The 21186-nt window shown below is 37.4% G+C and overlaps 2 protein-coding genes across 2 annotated transcripts; one reads left to right on the top strand and one right to left on the bottom strand.

The window, feature by feature from the left end:
• Positions 1 to 527: 527 nt before the first annotated feature.
• LOC137722036 (cyclin-dependent protein kinase inhibitor SMR4-like) lies at positions 528 to 875 on the bottom strand. Its single transcript, XM_068461038.1, has one exon. It carries the CDS (start codon positions 873 to 875, stop codon positions 687 to 689), a length of 189 nt encoding a protein of 62 aa, XP_068317139.1. The 3' UTR covers positions 528 to 686.
• A 5164-nt stretch (positions 876 to 6039) lies between these two features.
• On the top strand, positions 6040 to 7959 carry LOC137722258 (probable WRKY transcription factor 49). The gene is made up of 3 exons (XM_068461227.1): positions 6040 to 6293; positions 6421 to 6567; positions 7467 to 7959. The coding sequence occupies exons 1-3, from the start codon at positions 6040 to 6042 to the stop codon at positions 7957 to 7959; spliced, it is 894 nt and encodes a 297-aa protein (XP_068317328.1).
• Positions 7960 to 21186: the final 13227 nt, after the last annotated feature.

Below are 21186 nucleotides of genomic sequence, written 5' to 3'. Positions count from 1 at the left end.
ATGATAAGAACAAAATAAAAAATAAAGTAAATAACACTAAGATTGATTTTTTAGTGTTAAAATATGGTTTTTCGTTAAAATGAACAATACCGGGATTTTTCGTTAAAGTTCTCTTAAATCTAAGCTAGATTTTGCTTCATTTTCACTGGCAAAGAAAATACTTTTCATAATATATTTTGGAAAAGATTACATCGTATGCATCTTTTCCTCAATTACTTTCCTTTATAGTAACGTAAAAAGAAGTATACATAATTGGAATATTAGTGATTAGGCTAATCAGGCAATTCTGTCAACTTCCTCTATGTTTTCTTTAAAATAAAAGTCTCTATTACCAGAAGTATATTCCGAAAGCCTACATGTGGCTCTCACTGTATATATCTTTGTGTTTACAACATTCATCGTAAATGTAAGAAGACAAGCTACATTTTGATTCTAGAACAAATTCTCCAACCAAAACATGTAACTTGTTTATTTTCACGTGATTGGGTATTTGAAAAGACTGTAAAATTTTATTTTATTTTTTCCTCTTTTGGGCATTCCACCTTTTTCCCTCCACTCACTCCGATATCATCACAATATAGGCAAAAATTCAAGAAAAAAGGAGGGAAATTATTCCAAAAACAATCAAAACTATATACAGTGGAAAACCAACAAATAAAATCATCTTGTATAACAAATAGAGCTTGCTACGCACACGCTTGACTTCTCGGAGGCAGAGAAAACAGAGTATCAAGGTCAGGCGGCTGGAAATACCCCTTCTTCGGCTGCTCCCGCTTCGTCTCCCCAACCGCCTTCTTCCTCGGAGGCGGTGGACACATGTTCGCCTCCGATATCCTGCACTCTCGCCGCTTGGGTGTCGCGCAACCCTCCTCCATTCCCAATCCAGCTTCCCCTCACACCTTCGATCACTTTACTTATATATAGCAGCACATGGAGCTCGCGCGCGGCCTGTAAAATTTCAAATTTGAAAATAATCATTCGAAAATGGAAATGACAGCTAAGCATGAGCGGGAGGGACGACGTGTCAGATTGTTACTGGGGGTTTCTAACTACGTGCGTTTCCACGTGGCCCGAATCCAGCGGATTTTGTATATTTTTCTATTTTTAATGTCGGTGCTAACTTTGAGTCGGTTGGTTTGCGCGGGAAAATTAATCCGTTTGAATGTCTTTTAGTTGGGCTGAAATTTAACTTGAATTTTTGTGGTCCAAGTGGAATTTGTTAGGCCGTAGCCTATACGGCTAATCGGCCATGTCCAGCTTAAAAAGTGTAGTTGTTTTGCTTTTTCAGTCTCTGGGCCCACTATGCATAAAACAGATTTAAGAGAGGATGGGCTTGGAGACCTAGAGTTGAATCATCAATTACCTTTATCTTGACAATGTAAGGCCCAATAGAAAGATACAAATCGCTATGTTTCCAAAACACAGTGGGTTATCCTCGCCTAGTGTCATTTAGGCGGCTGGTCACCACTCAACTAATCATTTAGTGTTTGAAAAATTAAGAAATGACGTCTAGACATGTGAGAAATGACTCCTCACTCCTCTGAAGCAACGAGAGTGCACGACACCTGCCTAGCCTGCCCGCCGCCCTACTAACGCCTAGTGGCTTTTAGAACCTTGGTGGGTTTCAATACTATTTGATGTCTGCTAGTCTCCTATGGTGAAATTTTAAGTCTAAAACATCGACAATTTTAACATCATGATATGAACATATGTGACAAAATGACTTTTGTCATGTATTTTGCTAACTTACCTACATACAATGAAAGAATTGAGGTTCCACACCCCACAATCAATTGGCAATCAAGAGAGTGACCCAGCACTTCTTATAAACTTTTGCAAGCTTTCTTAATTATTGATGAAAAACATTCTTCACATCTTCATATGAATGAGGGGAAAACTAACACAGTCCATAATCCAATTCACAAGAAATTTTAATTTTAGTGTGAAAAAACCTGCCCTATTGTTTTACCAATTTATGCAAATATAAGTGGACAACATGATTGATAAATCATAAAGTAATTTTTCAATGCGATCTTTACATTGGTACGTCGTGCTCCTATTCCATTGGTATTACAATTACACTTATCTTTACAAATATGACTATACTTTATGTTCATGACATACTTATGAGAGTATGAATTCCATATTGGAGAACTAAGAGATCTTGTACTTACTTAAAAGGAGTTGGGCTACTCTCATTTGCCAATTGGTTTTACATAGAACAATTCCTTCAAGATATCAGAACAGGTTGTTCCACACGAGTGAAGCCCAGCAGTCACATAACCTCTAAGTCACCTAACTTGTGTAGTTGTGTTGTTCGCGTATTAGATTTGAAAATTCATCTCAATTCGGGAACTTGTTGAGATTATGATTCTCACATTGGGTAGAGAACTTTGCATGTATGTTTACGAGGAGATGTACTCATCACCATATTGCCCCCTTTTCTTTTATGTTAGAAATTCAACTTCCTTAATATTAACCATGTTGTCCAGGTATGTTAAAATGTTATGTGAACATCATGTGGCGATCGGATATAAAAACTCACATAATATTTTATATGTCATAGACAATATATACTATCTAATGAATAAAATACACATTTTAGAACATGAGTTGATTAGTAACACTACGTAACTCTAGCAGTTTAAACAGTCATACAAAAAATTACTCCAAATTAGCCATCTTGTCAACAACATAGTTCTTCTCAGAATAGTGGAATGGAAAATGCTACCTTGAGCGTGTGGGCGATTTCTTAATGTAAGTCCATCTAATGTGTCAAGGTAAGTACTTCTAGCCGTTAAGGTCTCAAAATGTATCAACCACTCCGCTCTGGCGTGGGCATTTGTCCTTAGCACGGTCTCGCTGTGGGATACACAGTGGTGGCAGTTTCCCACCTGTAGCCACCGCATCTAGAAGACTAGGTTTTGAGTCTTTTGACTGCTAGCACTAGAGGAAGATGCCCCTGCAAAGGACGATAGATTAGGACATTTGCCCTTCTTTTCTAGGACCCCCTTCCTTCTCTTCTTTGTTTTAACCCCAAAAGATTACTTACAGCTAGCGTCACTTCTCGGATCAATCCCCTCCTCCTCCTCCGATACCACAGACGTCGACAGCTCGACCCACCCGTTCCCTTTCACTCGTGAAGCTCGACACCAGTGGGACACTACCAATCACACGTGTCCCCACATGGCCCCGCATCGAAAGGGGTTGACTTTGGCGAACACGTCCAATTTTTTTTCCAACCAAAGATAAGTTGGTTTGTTTTGGTTCTTAACCTGCGCGGCTGCGCCCACTCCACCTCCCTCATCCGCTAACCGACGCCTCTCTCTCTCTCTCTCTCTCTCTCTCTCTCCCTCCCCCATTGTCTGACGGTCAACCCTAGTTTTGTGTTTTTAAGCGGGTAGGGTAGCAAGAGAGGGAGATAGCACGCACCCTCTGTTTATGTTTCTCGGATTAACAAAAGTCAAAGCCACAAACCGCCAAAACCTGCCCTCACTTTGAAGCAACCACTCGGCTCCCCTTGTGTTTCAAGATAAACTTTCTGAATATATATATATATATATATATATATATATATAAGCTATGGTGATGGTGGTTGAATAATACCACCCTAGAATTTTATTTTTGTTTTTTTTCAATTTTTCTGTTGCCCATTTTCTACATCATTTTGCGTGCTAAAAACTAATCTATTGAGCGGTACTGAAACACAGTTTGTGTGATAAACAACTAATGACATATTGGATCACTCCAGTACGGCACGAAGCCGCTGACGCCGAGTCGATTCCTATGCCACTAGCTATGCCCTGCTTGGTCTCCCGACACGGTGAAGATTCCATAGCGCGATTACTTACTATTATATACTACATTGTAAAACAAAGACTTATCGTCGATTAATCCTGTAACATGTAAACTTATATATACTGCTTAATTGTATTTTAGTGTCATGAATTAAAATTTTCAAGTACTCGTGGTGGAGTGCCGATATACGTGGTTGTACATATATACATAGCTTTGTTTCTTTCAAACTATATCATTGATCACGTGTATTTTGTTTGAATTGTTGTCAAGATTAACAAAATACTATTCTCTTCGAATAGTCTCCTAATTGATGAATTTGGGTGGACAATTAGTTGCAATAATTAATTTTGTTTTCTTTCTTGTGAGAAAGATCGAGGCATGCATGCATATATGTGTGTGTACCATTATGTTGTTAGACATTGGCACTGACTGTTTGCACCGCCAGCCATCAAAAGCACAACCAAATCTCTCTAAAATCTAAAATAATGAAAGCGTAGAGATTTGGAAACTGCAAGATGTTGATCTCTTGGATTTAATGTGGGTCGGTATTCTGGAAATATTCAATTAACACGCATGCTTAGTCTTGTATGAGTATATATAAACCTTAATTACAGGAGGCTCTAATTATGTTTTATCTTCTTTTTGCATGCTAGTCATCTCACTTGATCGAGACTTGGGAGAGTTGGAAAAGAAAAAGTTGGGGGAAGAATTAAAGTAGGGTTTCATACTTTTATCAGTCTAATTAGAGATTAGATCCTCTCTTGCAATCAACGACACTCATTTAATAAATATTTGTGATGTGTTCAAAAAAGTTAACCATTCTTTTAATAAACTTGCACTTAGATTGCTACAATCTTAATCTTGTCCTGTACAAACTTCGATGTGTCAACAAGCGACTTGCTGGAATGCACCCGCCAGTTTTCCAATGATGGAAAGTTCTCTTGCCGCCTGCGTAGCCATGGTATAAAACCCAAAGTTCTACTGCGGTCACAAGGCATACGCCTCCACATGTTGACATTCAATCCAACCTAGTAGTAAGCAATCCGTCAAAAACGACCAAAATATTTCTTGGTGAACGACGGCAGCCTGATTATCAGTTGAACTATGTAATCAAAGGATCCACAAAGGCTACTTTTTGGGAGGTGAAATAGTGTGATGAATTGATGACATGAGATTAGGCAGTTTTAATTTTGTTAATTAAAAGGTCATCACAGTTCACATCTACTCCTTTTATAAAGTAACTATCCAGCTAGCCAATTATATGCTTCCTTAAAGAATTTAGAAAGAAGTGATAATGAAGTTCAAGTCTTTAATCTGTTTTTTTAAAGAAAGAGGAGAATGTAATCTCTTTGAAATAATGAAAAGGTATTTTTTTTATTGATTCTTTAGTGGTTGACTCTTGCTTTGGGTTGAAAATTGGGTCATGGTTCAGGTAGCATTGGTCCACCTTTGATGCCTCTATAATTCAAAATTTTCTCTCATCAAAACACACATTATAACAAGACAAAGGACACACTAAATGAAAACAGAAAATGCTGCAAAGCAACAAAAGAAAGTAAATGATTTTTCACCCGACTATCATGCGATTTCTCAGATATGGATCTAGCTAAATTAGTTAGAGCGGATGTATTTCTTTATGTGCAGGTAGAGTTTGAATCTCATCTTTGCAATTTAGATTATCTTTGTGCACACCTTTATTTAATTATGTTCATTAATTTTCTTTTCATTTATCCAATCCAATGGTAAAAATATTAAACAGATGTGTACAACCAAAAAAGCAGTCTCAATTTACCTCACGAACTTTTTCCTGGTAAATTAAGATCATGAAGCCAGTGTGTTGCACACCGGAATTGTTTTTTAATTTCATGCAGTCGTGAAAATTATTGTTCTTAAATTTGATCTGTGTAGGCAAGGCATTGAAATTACCCTAGCATATATATATATATATGCACAAGGAAAATGACCCCATATTTTTTAAAGTGCCCGTAGCTAGGGTTGTGCAGTTTACCAAATATGTTTACTGTTGAATAGAATTCTTCGTTAAGTCAAAGTACAATGCATACAAAACCAAAACCCTCTTACTTTAAAAGTCAAGAGGCAAACACGTAGACGTGACAACTTCCCCTCTTCATCTGCTCCACCTTTTCCCTTCTTTTATTTCCTCACCAGATAATACACTCTCTATAATTCTCATCTTATCAACTCGTTTCCTCTCAGCTTCTCCTTCTTCTTCTGTTAACAATGGAGGAATCAATGGCTGCTACGTGGTCGGACTGGTCGGAGGAAGAGCTGGTGAGGGAGCTTCTGGACAATGATTCACCACTCTTTGTGCTACCGGAGGAGGCTGTGCAGTCCCGAGCGGCTAGTGTTTTCGGCAAAGAGGCTATCAACCGATTCATCCCTAACGTCTATTCGGGTCCAACGATCCAAGATATCGAGGCTGCTTTATCTGTCACAACTGGAACAGTCCAACCCCAAGAACTTCCAAACGCCAGGTTTGTATATTATGTTTCAATAATTTTAAGTTCACCATTTTTATAGAATTGTTAATTAATTGGGGTTTTTTTATTTTTTATTTAATTTTTATGTAGTTTGTTATAAATGCATTTTCTTATTTTGCAGGCTGTCATTGCTAGAAAGGGGTCTGAGTAAGGTTGAGCATAAGTACACTCTGAAGATCAAAAGCTGTGGAAATGGAATAATGGCTGATGATGGTTATAAATGGAGGAAGTATGGCCAGAAATCCATTAAGAATAGCCCTAATCCTAGGTAACTATTTACTATATATATATATATATATATCTCCTTCTTCTTCCCCTTTATCTGGAGTTAAGTGTTTTTAAAAGCTTTAGGGTATTGATATTATTGCAGCCCTATGAGTGTGCGTAGCTCAAGCAGTTACGAGCACTCAGTTCTACACCTAAGGGCATCGATTCTCCACCTTTTTATATCGCTTGTATATGAAAGAAATCTCATTGTTCATAAGCTCTTGCAAAGAATAATGCAAGGCAAAATATAAGAAAAGTATGAATAACGCTACCTTTCATAAAAGATAACACGTCCAAATCTATATATTATTAATTAACTTGAAATGATAATTGTTGAACATTGTCAAATCATTTGTGTATTAGGCACCTAAACAATTCAACTTTGCATTGAAAAATCTATAAGCATCCCAAACCACTTCATTATCTTATGCGTCTAAGAGTCGAAATTAATCGGCGTGACTCGGACGACTTTAATACTAATTAAGTAGATTAGTTCACGAAATGCTCTCTAGTTAGTACTGCAGCATGAAGCCAACCACCCTATTCAACACCTTAAGCAAGTAGATTATCCTTAAATATGCCTACCAACGCCAGTACCTTATAGCCTAAATGAGGTCTAACCCTAGTAATAGGGCATTAGACAAAGGTTGACATATTGCTACAATCACACAAGTTCATTAAACTTTCAACTGCATGTGGCCGGAGGATTATTCTGGTGGATAAGACCTTCCTCTTCAACTCACTGAATTCTACGTTCAAACCATTCATCCTCCTTTTATTGTAGTCTGAAGTAATAATATCGCTTGTTTTAAAAAAAAAAAAAAACTTTCAAACGATTTATTTTCTTTTATCTTTTAATTTACATCTGTCACCCAGCTCTTTTTCTGGATTGTGATACAGGAGCTACTACCGGTGCACAAATCCAAGATGCAGTGCCAAAAAGCAAGTAGAGAGGTCCAGTGAGGACCCAGACACACTCATCATCACCTATGAAGGGCTCCATTTACACTTTACATACCCATTTTTCAACCTCAACAACCAGGCCCAAAACTCCACTCCACCAATGAAGAAGACCAAGAAGAAAACCTCGGATCCCCAACCCGAAGACCAAGAACGAGAAGCGCAAGAGAGCCCGCGAAGTGTTACTCCCGATCCAGTTCCGGATCTGCCGCCCGGCCCGTTTCCGGACCAGCATCAAGAGTTTGTGGAAGAAGAGAGAAGCTCACAAGGGTTGCTTCAAGATATGGTGCCATTCATGATTAGGAACCCTAAACCAACAAGTGCTTCTTCAAACTCTTCATGTTCCCCTTATCGTTCATCTCCAACGTCTCCTTCTTCTCTATCATGGGCCACTTCCTATCTTGACGTTGGCATAAATCATAGTTTTGGATGAATCTATAGATATCTCTGTGGGTTAAACCCTAATGATTAATCTAGTTTGTTATTATATATATATATGTGAACTATAAAATGTTGAACAATAACGATATGTATGTTAAAAATGCGATGTAGATTTTATTTGTCAATATAAGGAGGCAATAAAATATTTGAAGCCACACGATAGTAGATAAGTTATTTTGCTCTTATGTCAACAATTTGAATGAAAGTTTACTTAGTAATGTTCTCACAAATTGTTTTATGGTGAACAATCAATCTCAAATATTATTCTTAAACTGAGGATATACAAAGCTAAGATTATGACACTTGTCATAAGATAATTGTATGAGAATTCTTAGTCTATTAGAGAAATGGTGGTGCTATTGACAAACCCATTTTTATCTTCTTTACATCCTTATCAATTTTCGGGCGTCGAATTGAATGTATTGAAGATAATCAAATGACAGAAATTAACAAGGGGTGTGCTAATAGCATCACCCTTAGAGAAATTGTTAGTCATTGTTGTTGTTGTGGGGTTTTTTTTTTTGAACTGAAAAGTAAGCGTAAATTGTAGCTATGGTCCCTTAACTTTTAACTCAATTAGAGCAATGGTCCCTCAACTCATCAAAACGTGCAGCTATGCTCCCTCAACTAAAAATCCATTACCATTGGTGCCTCAACTTTAATTCAACTGGAAAAATGGTTCCTTAACTTTAACCTAATTGTAGTAATGGTTCTTCCAACATAACTCGTATTGACAAAAATTTTGACGTAGTTGACGAAAAGGACCATAATTACACACCTTGATGAATTGAAAGACCCTAATTGTATAAATGGTCATTCCAACATAATTTATATTGACAAAATTTTGACGAAATTGATGAAAATTACTATAGCTACACATTTTGATAAGTTGAGGGACCAATGGTAATGGATTTTTAGTTGAGGGACCATTGCTACAATTTACTCGAAAAGTAAACTTCATTAAATCAAAAGAAGGTTCATGCCAATGATAGGATTAAAAGCATACCACAAAGTAGCTCACAAATGTCCTATTGAATTTCCTTATTAACACTAAGATTTGTCAATTGTAGCATATGAAAATAAGGATCTTTCCCGCAGAAAATTATTTTATCTAACTATTTAAAATGTCACAAAAAATGGGTTACTGTCCCTACTAACCAGCCACCGAAAAATAATTATTAGACCGACTTATACTGATCTAATGTCTACAAAATTTTATATACAGACACTAGATACACAGAGCTACACTCACACAAAATTTTGGGATTTTTGGAGTTGATTTTCTGTTTAAATTAAATCGAAAAAAAAAACAGAACAGAAACAGATTTTAAGTAGTTCACAAATTAAGAAAAACGAGTTAGGGGAATTGCTATCCACCACCAAATAATCATACAAACATGTTATGTTTCATTCAAATTCCTTTCATTTTCGGATGAAGATGCTCAAGTTGGCTCAATGTTAGAACTCAACCTATTACTCTTTCTTATGCGATATGTTAAGAGAATGACGTTTTCAACTTAACTTAGTCCCTATCATACAATCTAGAATGACGTGTTTATAGATTTAACAAGTAGAAATCATTAAGAACGAAAAAAGTTTGAGTCATCACAAGGCATCGTAAGTACTAGCATTGTCTTACTTATCCTAGAAATTGATTCACATGTTAATCGCAATTAACAAGTACTACTCTAGAACATATGTAGGTCCTCATTCGACAAGGGCAGACACACACATATTCATAGCATTAGAATCCTAGATATGGTTACTAAGTATGTATCCGTAGAAAACACATAAAGAATTCATCAATGAGACAAGTAGTGAACCGATTTTCATCTATTCATAAAAGTAATTCAAACAAAATGTCATAATAAACTTGCAAAACAACCCCTAACTACTAAAAATTTAGTTACACATTATTCTCAAATAAAACCAAAAGAAAGACATGAGTTTGAGAAGATAAAACCGAAAGAAGAGAATGCCAAGACTTCCTCATTCCTTTCCTTCCTTCCCCAACGCAGAAGCTTTGCCTTTTTTTCCTTCATTTTCTTCCCTTTTTTCTATCTTTTTGTTTTCTCTCTCTTTGCCGTTGCAACCTGCATCCTTTTTCTTCTTGCTTGCTGCCACATTTTCTTCTCCATAACTCACCCCACTAACAGCCATTTAGTGATGACAATAAGTGAGAGAAAATGGTAAAACAATTGTAACTTTTTGGGCAACCTTTATGCCAATTACTCCCATTTAATCCTCATCTTTAATTCCATTTCATCTGATATTTGAATAGGTGTCAGCTGGCTTATTCTTGGCTGCATCAGTTTTGGCTGCTAGTTTTATTGGATTTATTGCTTTCAATGTTTTATTGTCAGTTACAAATTGCTCAGCCTCTTAGGAACCTTTCAGTGTTAAAATGGCCATAACTTCTTCTAGAAACATAATATTAGCAATTCACGAAATGCTCCAGAAAATAGACATCCATAGATTTCTAAGCATATAAGGCTCATTTTCTAATTCAGTCTGAGCTGTCTGCAACTTGCTTCCAAAGTCAGCTGACTTGCACAGGCAGTTTTGACGAAGTTGTCACTTAAAACCCCACTTGTGCTATTTTTCTTTTCTTTGCTTGACAAATCCTACAAAATAAAAAAACAAAGTAAATAGCTCAAAAATATAAGGAACTAACTAAGAAAAGACAAGTGAATTTGATGTAAAATATATATAAATATGAGTTTATCAGCCAACAGAAATAACCCAAATACAATTGGGGAACCAGATACATAAAAGGCCAACCCAATTAAATAAGTGAAAAGGAAAACCGAAATCCTTAATGTCCAATTGCAGAAAGCAGTGTCCGCCACGGTCACCACCACAAAGTCATGCTAGTAGCTGATGAAGCTTTAACACTAAAGAAAACAACCGAGTGGTGAAACCGACCAAGACATCGTTGCACAAAAGTACCAAACCCATAACCAAAAGCACGCCACATCCAGATTTCTTCACCAAAGATGTTGGACCAAAAGATAGTCATCGGATCCAAAACTCATTCACTAGTCCTTGCAAATATATACAAACAAAGTAACACATGGATAGAAGGTGAAGCTAAGGGTGTGAAATCCCGTCCTCGGAATTTCACTATTCATTACGTATCTCGTTATTTAAGTTCGTATTTCACGTTTACGTTATCTTTATTAGTTAATTTTAATTCTGTTAATTTTAGGAATTAAATCATCAGGTTTGAATTTTCGTAATTAATTTTTAAAATTCGTTAACCTTCCGAAGTCACAATTAATGTTTTCAAATAGATCTCGAAACCATGAGCGCATAAGCGAAAACTGTTTGCGTGTCCGGATTAAAATGGTATAGTTACGGACATTTAAAGTTGTTTTACTAAACTATGGATTATAAATTAAATAAACTTCCACCTTGTGGGAAAGAGGCCCCAATCAGATTATTGTTTAAGTGACCAATCATATATGTTAGATAAGGGACCAATCAGATAAATGAGAGGAAGTGTGAGGCCAATCAGGAAGGGAGAAAAGGAGAGGAACGTTCTTTCACATTCTTCCTTTCTCTTGAGGGAAAAAAAAAGAAAGAAACAGGGAGGAGGTGGCTCTTCCATAGCTTTTGGAAGAAGTTCTTCTTTCTTCAGTGAAAAATCGGAGAAAGGTGACGAAATCTTGTGATAGGATTGAGTAGGATCAGAGTAACTATAAAAGGGGTTAAAGGGGCTGCAGAGAAGGGGCAAAACATCAGAAATAGAAAAGGGGGCATAGAAATTGAGAGTTAGAGAATGTGATTGTGAAGGAAGGATTCAAAGATTTGAATGGTAAATTCCTTGTTCCTTGACTATCTTGATTTTCGAATTTAATTTCCTTAAGTTGAATTGAAACTGCTATTATATATTTGGAGTTCTTAGTTTTATAAGGTTTTCTATCATTCAATGAACCAATTTGAACATGAATTAGAGTTGGGTAATTTGGATTGGGTGTGTAAATCAAATTTCTTGATCAAGGTTTTGGTTCAAAAGGTCAAGTTCTTGTTAATTTTGAGTCATGTTAGTTTTGGATGTTGTATACATGACTTCTGGACTACCTGGAAGTATTTTTGTTATATGAATTGGAAGTGGACCATTTCTTTGCAAAGAAAACTCAAGTTTCGAGTAGTCTTCTTTGGCTCTTAATTTCTAGGTCTTTGTGTGCTCCTTTGGAGAAAATTTTTAGTGTGTTTAAAGTACATATGTTCATGATCATAACCCAATTGTTTTCACTCAGTTTCGTTGAGTTTTGGTTGATCAAACCTTATTTAAACTTGGGTCGCGAGCTGCCAAACAGCAGCAGAAAACTGGGTTTCCAATTTCATGAGTCCATTTTTCTTTTTGGCATAGCTTCCAATTTAGAGATCCGTTTCTACAAACTTTATATGCTTTTAAAGTACAGAACACAAGCTTCAAAACCCATATAATATTACACGATTTGGTTTAGTTTTGAATGTTCCAAAGGGAGCCTAAACTTGGTCCAATAGTGCTGTATTTCTGCAGATTTGGTGAAGAAGCAGAGTACTATTTTGCCACACCTATTTTCTTTTCCAGATTCCTTTCTAATATTCTTTACTACTATGTGAGTGGTAAGATTACAGAATCAATGTACTTTCTTTAGATAATATTGATTTTGTGATTAAACACTTAGTTTGGTTATTAATGTGTGTTACTTGTATTTATACTTTTGATTGTACTTTTATGTTCCGATTAGGTTCTTCAAAGGAACAAAATTAATTGAATTCAAGGTAGGGGGTTCTGGGAAACCTTATATGTATTAATCTAATTACTGCTTACTTTTGGTCAACATGCTATGAATTGATCTTAAATATTAAAAATCAGTATTACTAGAAACTATGTAGGGCTTAGTGGGCCTATATTGGCTAGTGAGTTATCCCAGATAATATATACATCGGTTTACGTGTATGGGACGCCATATTGTGATATATATATATATGTGCTTATTTATCTTCTTAATAATGTGAATGATAAGTACGATAAATGTTATGACAATGTGATCTTAGAATCTTATTAGTTGTATTTTGTATAACTTATATGCTTGTGTGATATATTAGTTGGTGGCCATGAGAAGTTAATGATATAGGTGACTACGTTGAAACTCATAGGGGTTGAGTTGTGGATAGGTTGTGTGTTGAATTTATTGCACCATGTAGTAGTGGTACATGGATGGTCCTGCTTGGTATATCCGCATTGGGGGACCATACGTATTTCAGGGGTGATCATGCTTGGTATATCCGCATTGGTTGATCACTACTTGCATAATGAGATTATGCTATGGTTATGCTTGGTATATCCGCGTTGGGGGACCATACATATTCTAGGAGTGATCATGCTTGGTATATCTGCGTTGGGTGATCATTACCTAGAGCTATAAGATACAGTCCTGCTTGGTATATCCACATTGGGGGACTGTCAGGGGTGATCATGCTTTGGTATATCCGCGTTGGGTGATCACTGCCTACATTATTAGACTATGCATATAGTTATGCTTGGTATATCTGCATTGGGGGACCATACGTATTTCAGGGGTGATCATACTTCATATATCCGCATTAGGTAATCACTACCTGCACGATGAGGATTAGTTGTACTTGGTACATTTCGATATACGATTGTATTTCAGGTTGGATTCCATTGAGTGGTTCGGAATCCCTACTCTTGCTCGTTTCCATAAAGTTAGTTTGACCCTAGATTCGAGTGAGTAGGAATTGCTCACAGTAGACGTTATGTCTGTAAATTAGAATTACCATGTTATTACTTGGAATCTAGGCAGGGAATTATGTAGAATTCCTTTATTAAATTACGGGCATTGATATGTGATCTTGTTGACTGATTAACGTAATTAAATGTCAATATCGTGCCTCCTTGATTCGTGGAATTGGTTACTTGAAGTGATTGTGTAATGATGTTGGATATGAATGTTATTAATACGATTAGATTAGTTGATCAATGTGACTAGAGGTTACTATTGTGCTTTGTTGATTCTTTGATCTATTATGTGCTATGAATTACGATTTTATGTTGAAACATAGTGATTTATATAATGGATGAAATGGAAACCTTGATTGTCATGTGGTTCGTTATATAGCTTGAATCGAATAATTCATGCTTGTTAAGTCCAATTGATTGATTGAGGAATGTTATGCCTTTCGGCATGAACAGACTATGATATATGTCTAATTGCAGCGAATGGTGAAATACAAATGCCTTGATCTCTTCTTAGGGTACATAGGTAGTCTAACGAGGAGGTTAGATGCAGCCATAAAGTATACGAAAAATTACTATGAGGCGGGGTATGTTAGATATACAAGTATATGGTGACGTCATGTGTCGATCATGGACGTATGTCAGGATCGGGGTGTGACAAAGGGGTTATGTAAAATACCTTTACTTTGGCCATAGCCTCATAACACTTGGTCTTGAAGGAAATCCGACATACCGGTTAGGGTAGGGAAAGTGAGGAACAAAATTAAATTTGGCAACGATATCTGGCTAGGAGTTCGCATATTAGAGCAAAGGATAGGGTGGGGATGAAATAAGAGGAAGAGAGGTAGAGGGAAAATGTGAGGGGAGGTGGAGTTTTGGGTTTGGAAAGTAACGGCCAGAAGAGAGGAAATGAGGAACATGAAGTCCAAACATGAGACAAACTCACGAGAAAATTGGAGACAAAGCTCAAGGAAGCTGAGAAAAATCTCAGGGGAAAATTGAAAAAGAGAGAAAGGAAAGAAGGAGGGAAAGAGGAAGGAGAATTGACAAGGTGCCACCCACACCCAAGCCAAAGGCTAAGGCCGGAGGCAAGGATGATTGCAGGTTAGGAAACCAGAGAGAATTTCACTCGTTTTCTATTGAGAGAAGGAAGTGAAAAAGTATAGCTAGCTGACTACTAGTGGCAAACACACAGTAGCCAATTGGTAGTCATTGTTAGAAGAGTGGTTATGCCTTCATGTACCTAAGAGATTATAAGGAACTTAGACTTATATTTAATCTTATAATCTCTTAGAATCGTATTTTAATCATTTGAGCTATTTTTGATACACGATTGTATTCTCTCATTTCCTTTTGCTTCCTTTCCTTCTTTCGCTTCTTCATCTTAACATGGTATTAAGAGCATTGATGTCTAACTCTGACACGGTCTTCACTATTTTTGCATCTTTTTTTCTTTAACTCACTCAACCTTTCGATTCGATATCTTAAGTTCTTCAAATTTAGTGAAGATTTAAAAGTTAGAATCCTACACTAAATGTTCGACAGTAATTCGTATCAAAATTTCTTTGTAAATTCTCATAGTTTATTTGAAATTCTTCATGTTTTAAACCAACAACAATGAGATTAATCTAGCCCTTGCTAATTATTTCAATCGGTCCTTACGACAGTTAGATGTCAAAAATCCTTCATGGCTTGCTGCAAAAATGGTATAAAGCATCATGGTAATGTCTACAGATTGTAAGAAGAATAAAAGTTCAAAAGTGTGATCCATGTGAGGAAGTTATCAATGGCCAAAACAAAGCCACTTGTCAAAAGATTAAATAGGTTGTTATACATATAGTTGGTTAGTTAGAATCTTGTTAAAGTGAATTAGTTGGTATAAGGAGGTAGTTAAAGAGGAGTACTTGCTCTGCAAGTTTGGCAAACTTCTATATAAATGAACTATGTAAATCGTATGGTTTCCTAATGAAGAAAAACATTCTCTATTGATACAACTCTCTCTCATCTCCTCTACCTCTCTTCTTAAAACATATTTCAGCTATCTTGATATGGTATCATCGCCGGCCGATCCGGTGCTTCCGCTCAACCTCTAAAACATTTTTTTCTCTTCTCTACCCTCTAGTTTGCATCTCTCTGTGATATTTTTGGCGACGGAAAACAAACCAGTCGCTCAGAAAGTTGGTTTCTTCTCGTTTGCCCACCAACTGTTTGATCAAACGTCTCAACCAACGATTGTTCACGAAATCTGCAACATGGTCACTGCAACTCAGTTACAGATTATTCAGTCGCCGATTACCAGTCTTCTCTCCATTGTCTCCACTTCTGTTACAGTAAAGCTTGATGATTCCAATTATCTTACTTGGAGCTTTCAGGTCCGATTGCTTCTGGAAAGCCATGGAATTATGGGATTTCTTGATCGTTCAAGAAAGTGCCCTCCACGGTTCAACAACAATTCTAAAGTTGAAGGGGTTGAAAATGATGACTACCTGGTTTGGAAAATGCACGATCGTGCACTAATGCAGTTGCTCATTGCCACATTATCAACCACTGCCATTTCCTGCGTCATTGGATGCAGCAGTTCTGCCGAGATGTGGTTGAATCTCACTGAGCGATTCTCTGCTGTGACAAAAGCAACGATCTTTCAGATGAAGACAGAACTTCAGAATATCAAGAAAGGGTCAGAATCGGTTTCTGTTTATCTCCAAAAGATTAAGGATGCAAGAGATCAACTTGCTGCAGCTGGAGTAATTTTTGATGATGACGATATTATAATTCTTGCATTAAAAGGACTACCTGCAGACTTTAACACATTTTGATGTGTGATCAGAGGAAGGGAGAATGAGATATCGCTCAAAGACTTCAGGTCTCAACTCCTGGCTGAAGAAGCTATCATTGATCAGTCTTTTGACAGTTTTTCTGGATTGTCCTTTGGTAGTGCCATGGTTGCTGGAATTCAATCTGACAAAGGGAAAAAACTTGTTCTTGATCAAGATCAACCACGATCCTCCTCTGATCCATCTTTCAGGCACAATGGAGGATCCAGTCTTCCTAATTCCAATCATACTACTGGATCTTACAACACTAGGAGTTACCACAACTTTGGCAACTTTAAGGGTAACAATTTCAGGGGCAAAGGGAGAGGCAGATTCCAATACAATTCAGGTCCTAGATTTTCCAATGGTAATCCTGGTATTCTTGGTACTCCAAAGCCATATCAATCTCACTGCTTGGATCACCCTTCTGAGATTCCTACTTGTCAAATATGCAACAAAAAGGGTCATGTTGCTGCAGATTGCTTTAAAAGACATACCAACATTGCCTCGAGCTCTCCTATTCAATGTCAGATCTGTTGGAATATGGACACTCAGCCCTTCAATGCTATCACAGAAGTAATTTTGCGTATCAAGGGAGGCCTCCAACCACTAATCTCAGTGCTATGCATGCCAATCATCAAGCTTCAGCATCATTTGACCAATTTTGGCTTGCAGACACTGGTGCTACATCACACATGACATCTGACTTGGCAAATTTGGACCTCTTTACTTCATATCAAGGAACTGATACAATTACCATTGCAAGTGGTGCAGGTTTGCATATTTCCAATATTGGCACGTCTAAATTGGTTGTTCCTCATCATTCCCTCACTCTTAAGAATGTATTACATGTTCCAAAGCTTTCTCAGCATTTGTTATCCGTTTATCAACTATGCAAAGACAATAGGTGCAGATTCATTTGTGATGATGTGTCTTTTTGGGTTCAGGACAAATCCACAGGGACAATCCTACTCAAGGGGCTGTGTAGAGCTAGTTACTATCCTATACCATTCACCATTTCACAGAAGCAAGCTTCATCACCTACATCTCATTCATGTTTCCTTGCAAAACCAGTTCACTCAAGCATATGGCACAAAAGGCTAGGGCACACATCCAATGCAATTACTTCTGCAATTCTACATCAATCTCAAGTACCTGCATCACTAGACACATGTTCATCCATTTGTACACCATGTTTAGAGGGCAAGTTCACCAAATTACCATTTCAATTCCCTGTAAACAGATCTGTACATCCTTTAGAAAAAATCCACAGTGATGTATGGGGACTTGCCCCTTTACTATCCTATGAAGGATTTAGGTATTACGTAACCTTCATAGATGATTGTACTCGTTACACATGGATTTTTCCATTAAGAAATAAATCAGAAGTGTTTGCCACTTTTGTTCATTTTCATGCCTATTTGAGTACACAATTTTCTGCTATAGTTAAAATATTTCAAAGTGATGGTGGTGGTGAGTATACAAGTACCAAGTTTCACCAATTTTTAGCACAACATGGGATTTTACATCACAAATCATGTCCCTATACACCTAAACAGAATGGTTTAGCAGAGAGAAAACACATGCATATTGTAGAAACAGCAGTCACCCTTCTTCAAACTGCCAAACTCCTTAACCAATTTTGGGTTCATGCTTGTGCTACGGCTACTTACTTGATAAATAGGATGCCTTGTGCTTCTTTACACATGAAGTCCCCTTTTCAAATGCTATATAACACTATTCCTGAGTTAACCATCTCAAGGTTTTTGGCTGTGCATGTTTTCCTTTGCTCAAACCATATACTTCTTCTAAACTTCAACCTAAGACAGCAACTTGTGTGTTTTTGGGATATGCCAGTCAATACAAGGGGTTCCTATGTCTAGATATTGCCACTGGGAAAATTCGAGTGTCCAGACATGTTTTATTTGATGAAGCCAGTTTTCCATACTCAACCTTCACAGTGTCACACACTTCAAAATTATCTTCTGCATCACCTATTACATTGCATCCACCCATGTTATCTCCATTCATCACATCAACAAATCAAGCAGTCACACCCTCATTTCATTCCATCTCATCTTCCACCACAGAGTCATTGTCTATGCATTCATCCAGTGCTTCAGAATCTTCTTCTGCATCTCGAACCTCAGAATCCTTGGAACCCGGTGCATCTTGTGCTCCAGAGTTTGATTCTCTCCCTGCACATAACACACCTGCATTACACATACCCTGTGCCTCTTCCTTACAGCAGTTACCTTCACCTAGCTCCAGTCCACAGCACCCTATCCCTGTGGATCCTGATTTCCACCCTGAGAGACTCAATGTGGTTCTGCCTATCCCAATGAATATGCATCCTATGCAAACAAGGTCCAAGAATGGGGTGTTGAAAAAGAAGGCTTTGTTAGCTACAATTGCTTCTGAACCAAAAACTTTCAAAACTGTTTCCCAAGTGTCTGAATGGCAGATTGCCATGCAAGAGGAAATAGAGGCTCTTCATTCTCAACATACTTGGTCTTTAGTTCCATTACCACCTAATAAGAATTTAGTTGGGTGCAAATGGATCTACAAAATAAAAAAACATGCAGATCGGTCTGTGGCAAGGTACAAAGCCCGACTTGTGGCACAAGGGTATAGTCAAGAAGAGGGTGTCGATTATTTGGAGACCTTCAGCCGTGTGGTAAAACCTAAAACTATAAGGCTGATCTTTGCCTTAGCTGCTCAATTCAAGTGGTCTCTTAGGCAGCTAGATGTCAAAAATGTCTTCTTACATGGCATTCTTCAAGAGGAAGTATATATGGCACAGCCTCCGGGGTTTGCGAGTGTCACACATCCTTCACACTATGTTTGCAAACTTCACAAATCATTATATAGTCTCAAACAGGCTCCTCGAGCCTGGAATGAAAGGTTCACCAGTTTCTTACCAAGCTTGGGATTTCAAGTTTCACAGGCTGATCCCTCGCTGTTTATACAACAGTCTTCCAAGGGCACGATGTTATTGCTTTTGTATGTTGATGATGTCATTCTCACAGGTAGCAGTTCTCCATTGATCAACCAAGTGATCACAGCTCTCACTGCAGAATTTGAAATGAAGGACTTGGGTTTTCTGCACTACTTCCTGGGATTGCAGATCAGTTACACCTCAGAAGGATTGTTTGTGTCTCAAGCAAAGTATATTAATGAGTTAGTTGATAAAGTTGACCTCCAGGACTCTAAACCCTGTGCTACACCATGTCTCCCATATCACAGACTTCTCAAGGATGATGGGAAGCCGTATCACAGTCCGGATCAATATAGAAGTGTTGTTGGCGCTCTACAGTATCTTACTTTCACAAGACCTGACATAGCATTCTCTGTCAATCAAGCTTGTCAGTTTATGCACAATCCTATGATTTCTCATGTTATTGCAGTTAAGCGAATCCTCTGTTATCTCAAAGGGACATCCACTTATGGCATTCATTTTAAACCCAGACCATTGCATCTGCAATCTTATAGTGATGCAGATTGGGCAGGTGATCCAAATAATCGCAGATCCACTTCAGGCTTTGTTGTTTTTCTTGGTTCCAACCCCATGTCATGGGCATCAAAGAAGCAACACACGGTATCCCGATCATCCACAGAAGCTGAGTATCGAGCTTTGGCAATCACGGCTGCAGAACTTGCCTGGATTCGACAACTATTCTGTGATATGCATATACCTTTACATTCCTCTCCGCTGATATATTGTGACAATGTCTCAGCTATTGCCCTCTCTACAAATCCTGTGTTCCATGCCAAATCCAAACACATTGAGATCGACTACCATTTTGTCCGTGAGAGAGTCACTCGGGATGATCTTCAAGTTCAACATGCGTCTTCGACAGACCAATCCGCGGATATCCTAACAAAGGGCTTGTCTGCACCATTATTTCAACACCATTGCAACAATCTGATGCTTAGTGTTCTCGAGCATCAGCTTGAGGGGGGATGTAAGAAGAATAAAAGTTCAAAAGTGTGATCCATGTGAGGAAGTTATCAATGGCCAAAACAAAGCCACTTGTCAAAAGATTAAATAGGTTGTTATACATATAGTTGGTTAGTTAGAATCTTGTTAGAGTGAATTAGTTGGTATAAGGAGGTAGTTAAAGAGGAGTACTTGCTCTGCAAGTTTGGCAAACTTCTATATAAATGAACTATGTAAATCGTATGGTTTCCTAATGAAGAAAAACATTCTCTACTGATACAACTCTCTCATCTCCTCTACCTCTCTTCTTAAAACATATTCAGCTATCTTGATTACATAAGTATTGTATGGTTTCAAAGCTTCAGCCGTAGATCCTTCACTGTTTGTGAAACACTATAAACACGTCAATATATTGTAAAACTTATGTATGTAGATTATATTATTCTCTATGCTTGTTTGTATCTCAATCTAAGCACATTGAGTATTTGCTTGCTAAAGTTTATCAATTCAGACGTGATATGAGTTGTGCACTTCCCCACTATTTTTGAAACTAATACATGGGTTACTAGTCAATTCTCCATGATAGGTGGAAGTTTGTTATTTTTATATTTAGTTGAATAATGGAGTATGACAATTAAGACTACAAACTAATAGGAATATTATTAAACAAACGAGAATGCCAAAATGGTTACAAAACCGCAAGAAACTACATTG

This window comes from Pyrus communis, chromosome 17, assembly GCF_963583255.1.
Source record: "Pyrus communis chromosome 17, drPyrComm1.1, whole genome shotgun sequence".
NCBI lineage: Eukaryota > Viridiplantae > Streptophyta > Magnoliopsida > Rosales > Rosaceae > Pyrus > Pyrus communis.
This window is presented reverse-complemented; position numbering and strand designations above follow the sequence as displayed.

Coding starts and splice junctions, on each gene's coding strand:
- LOC137722258 (XM_068461227.1), top strand. CDS start 6,040: ATGGAGGAATCAATGGCTGCTACGTGGTCGGACTGGTCGGAGGAAGAG. Junction 6,294..6,420: donor CAAGAACTTCCAAACGCCAG/GTTTGTATATTA, acceptor CTTATTTTGCAG/GCTGTCATTGCTAGAAAGGG. Junction 6,568..7,466: donor AAGAATAGCCCTAATCCTAG/GTAACTATTTAC, acceptor ATTGTGATACAG/GAGCTACTACCGGTGCACAA.
- LOC137722036 (XM_068461038.1), bottom strand. CDS start 875: ATGGAGGAGGGTTGCGCGACACCCAAGCGGCGAGAGTGCAGGATATCG.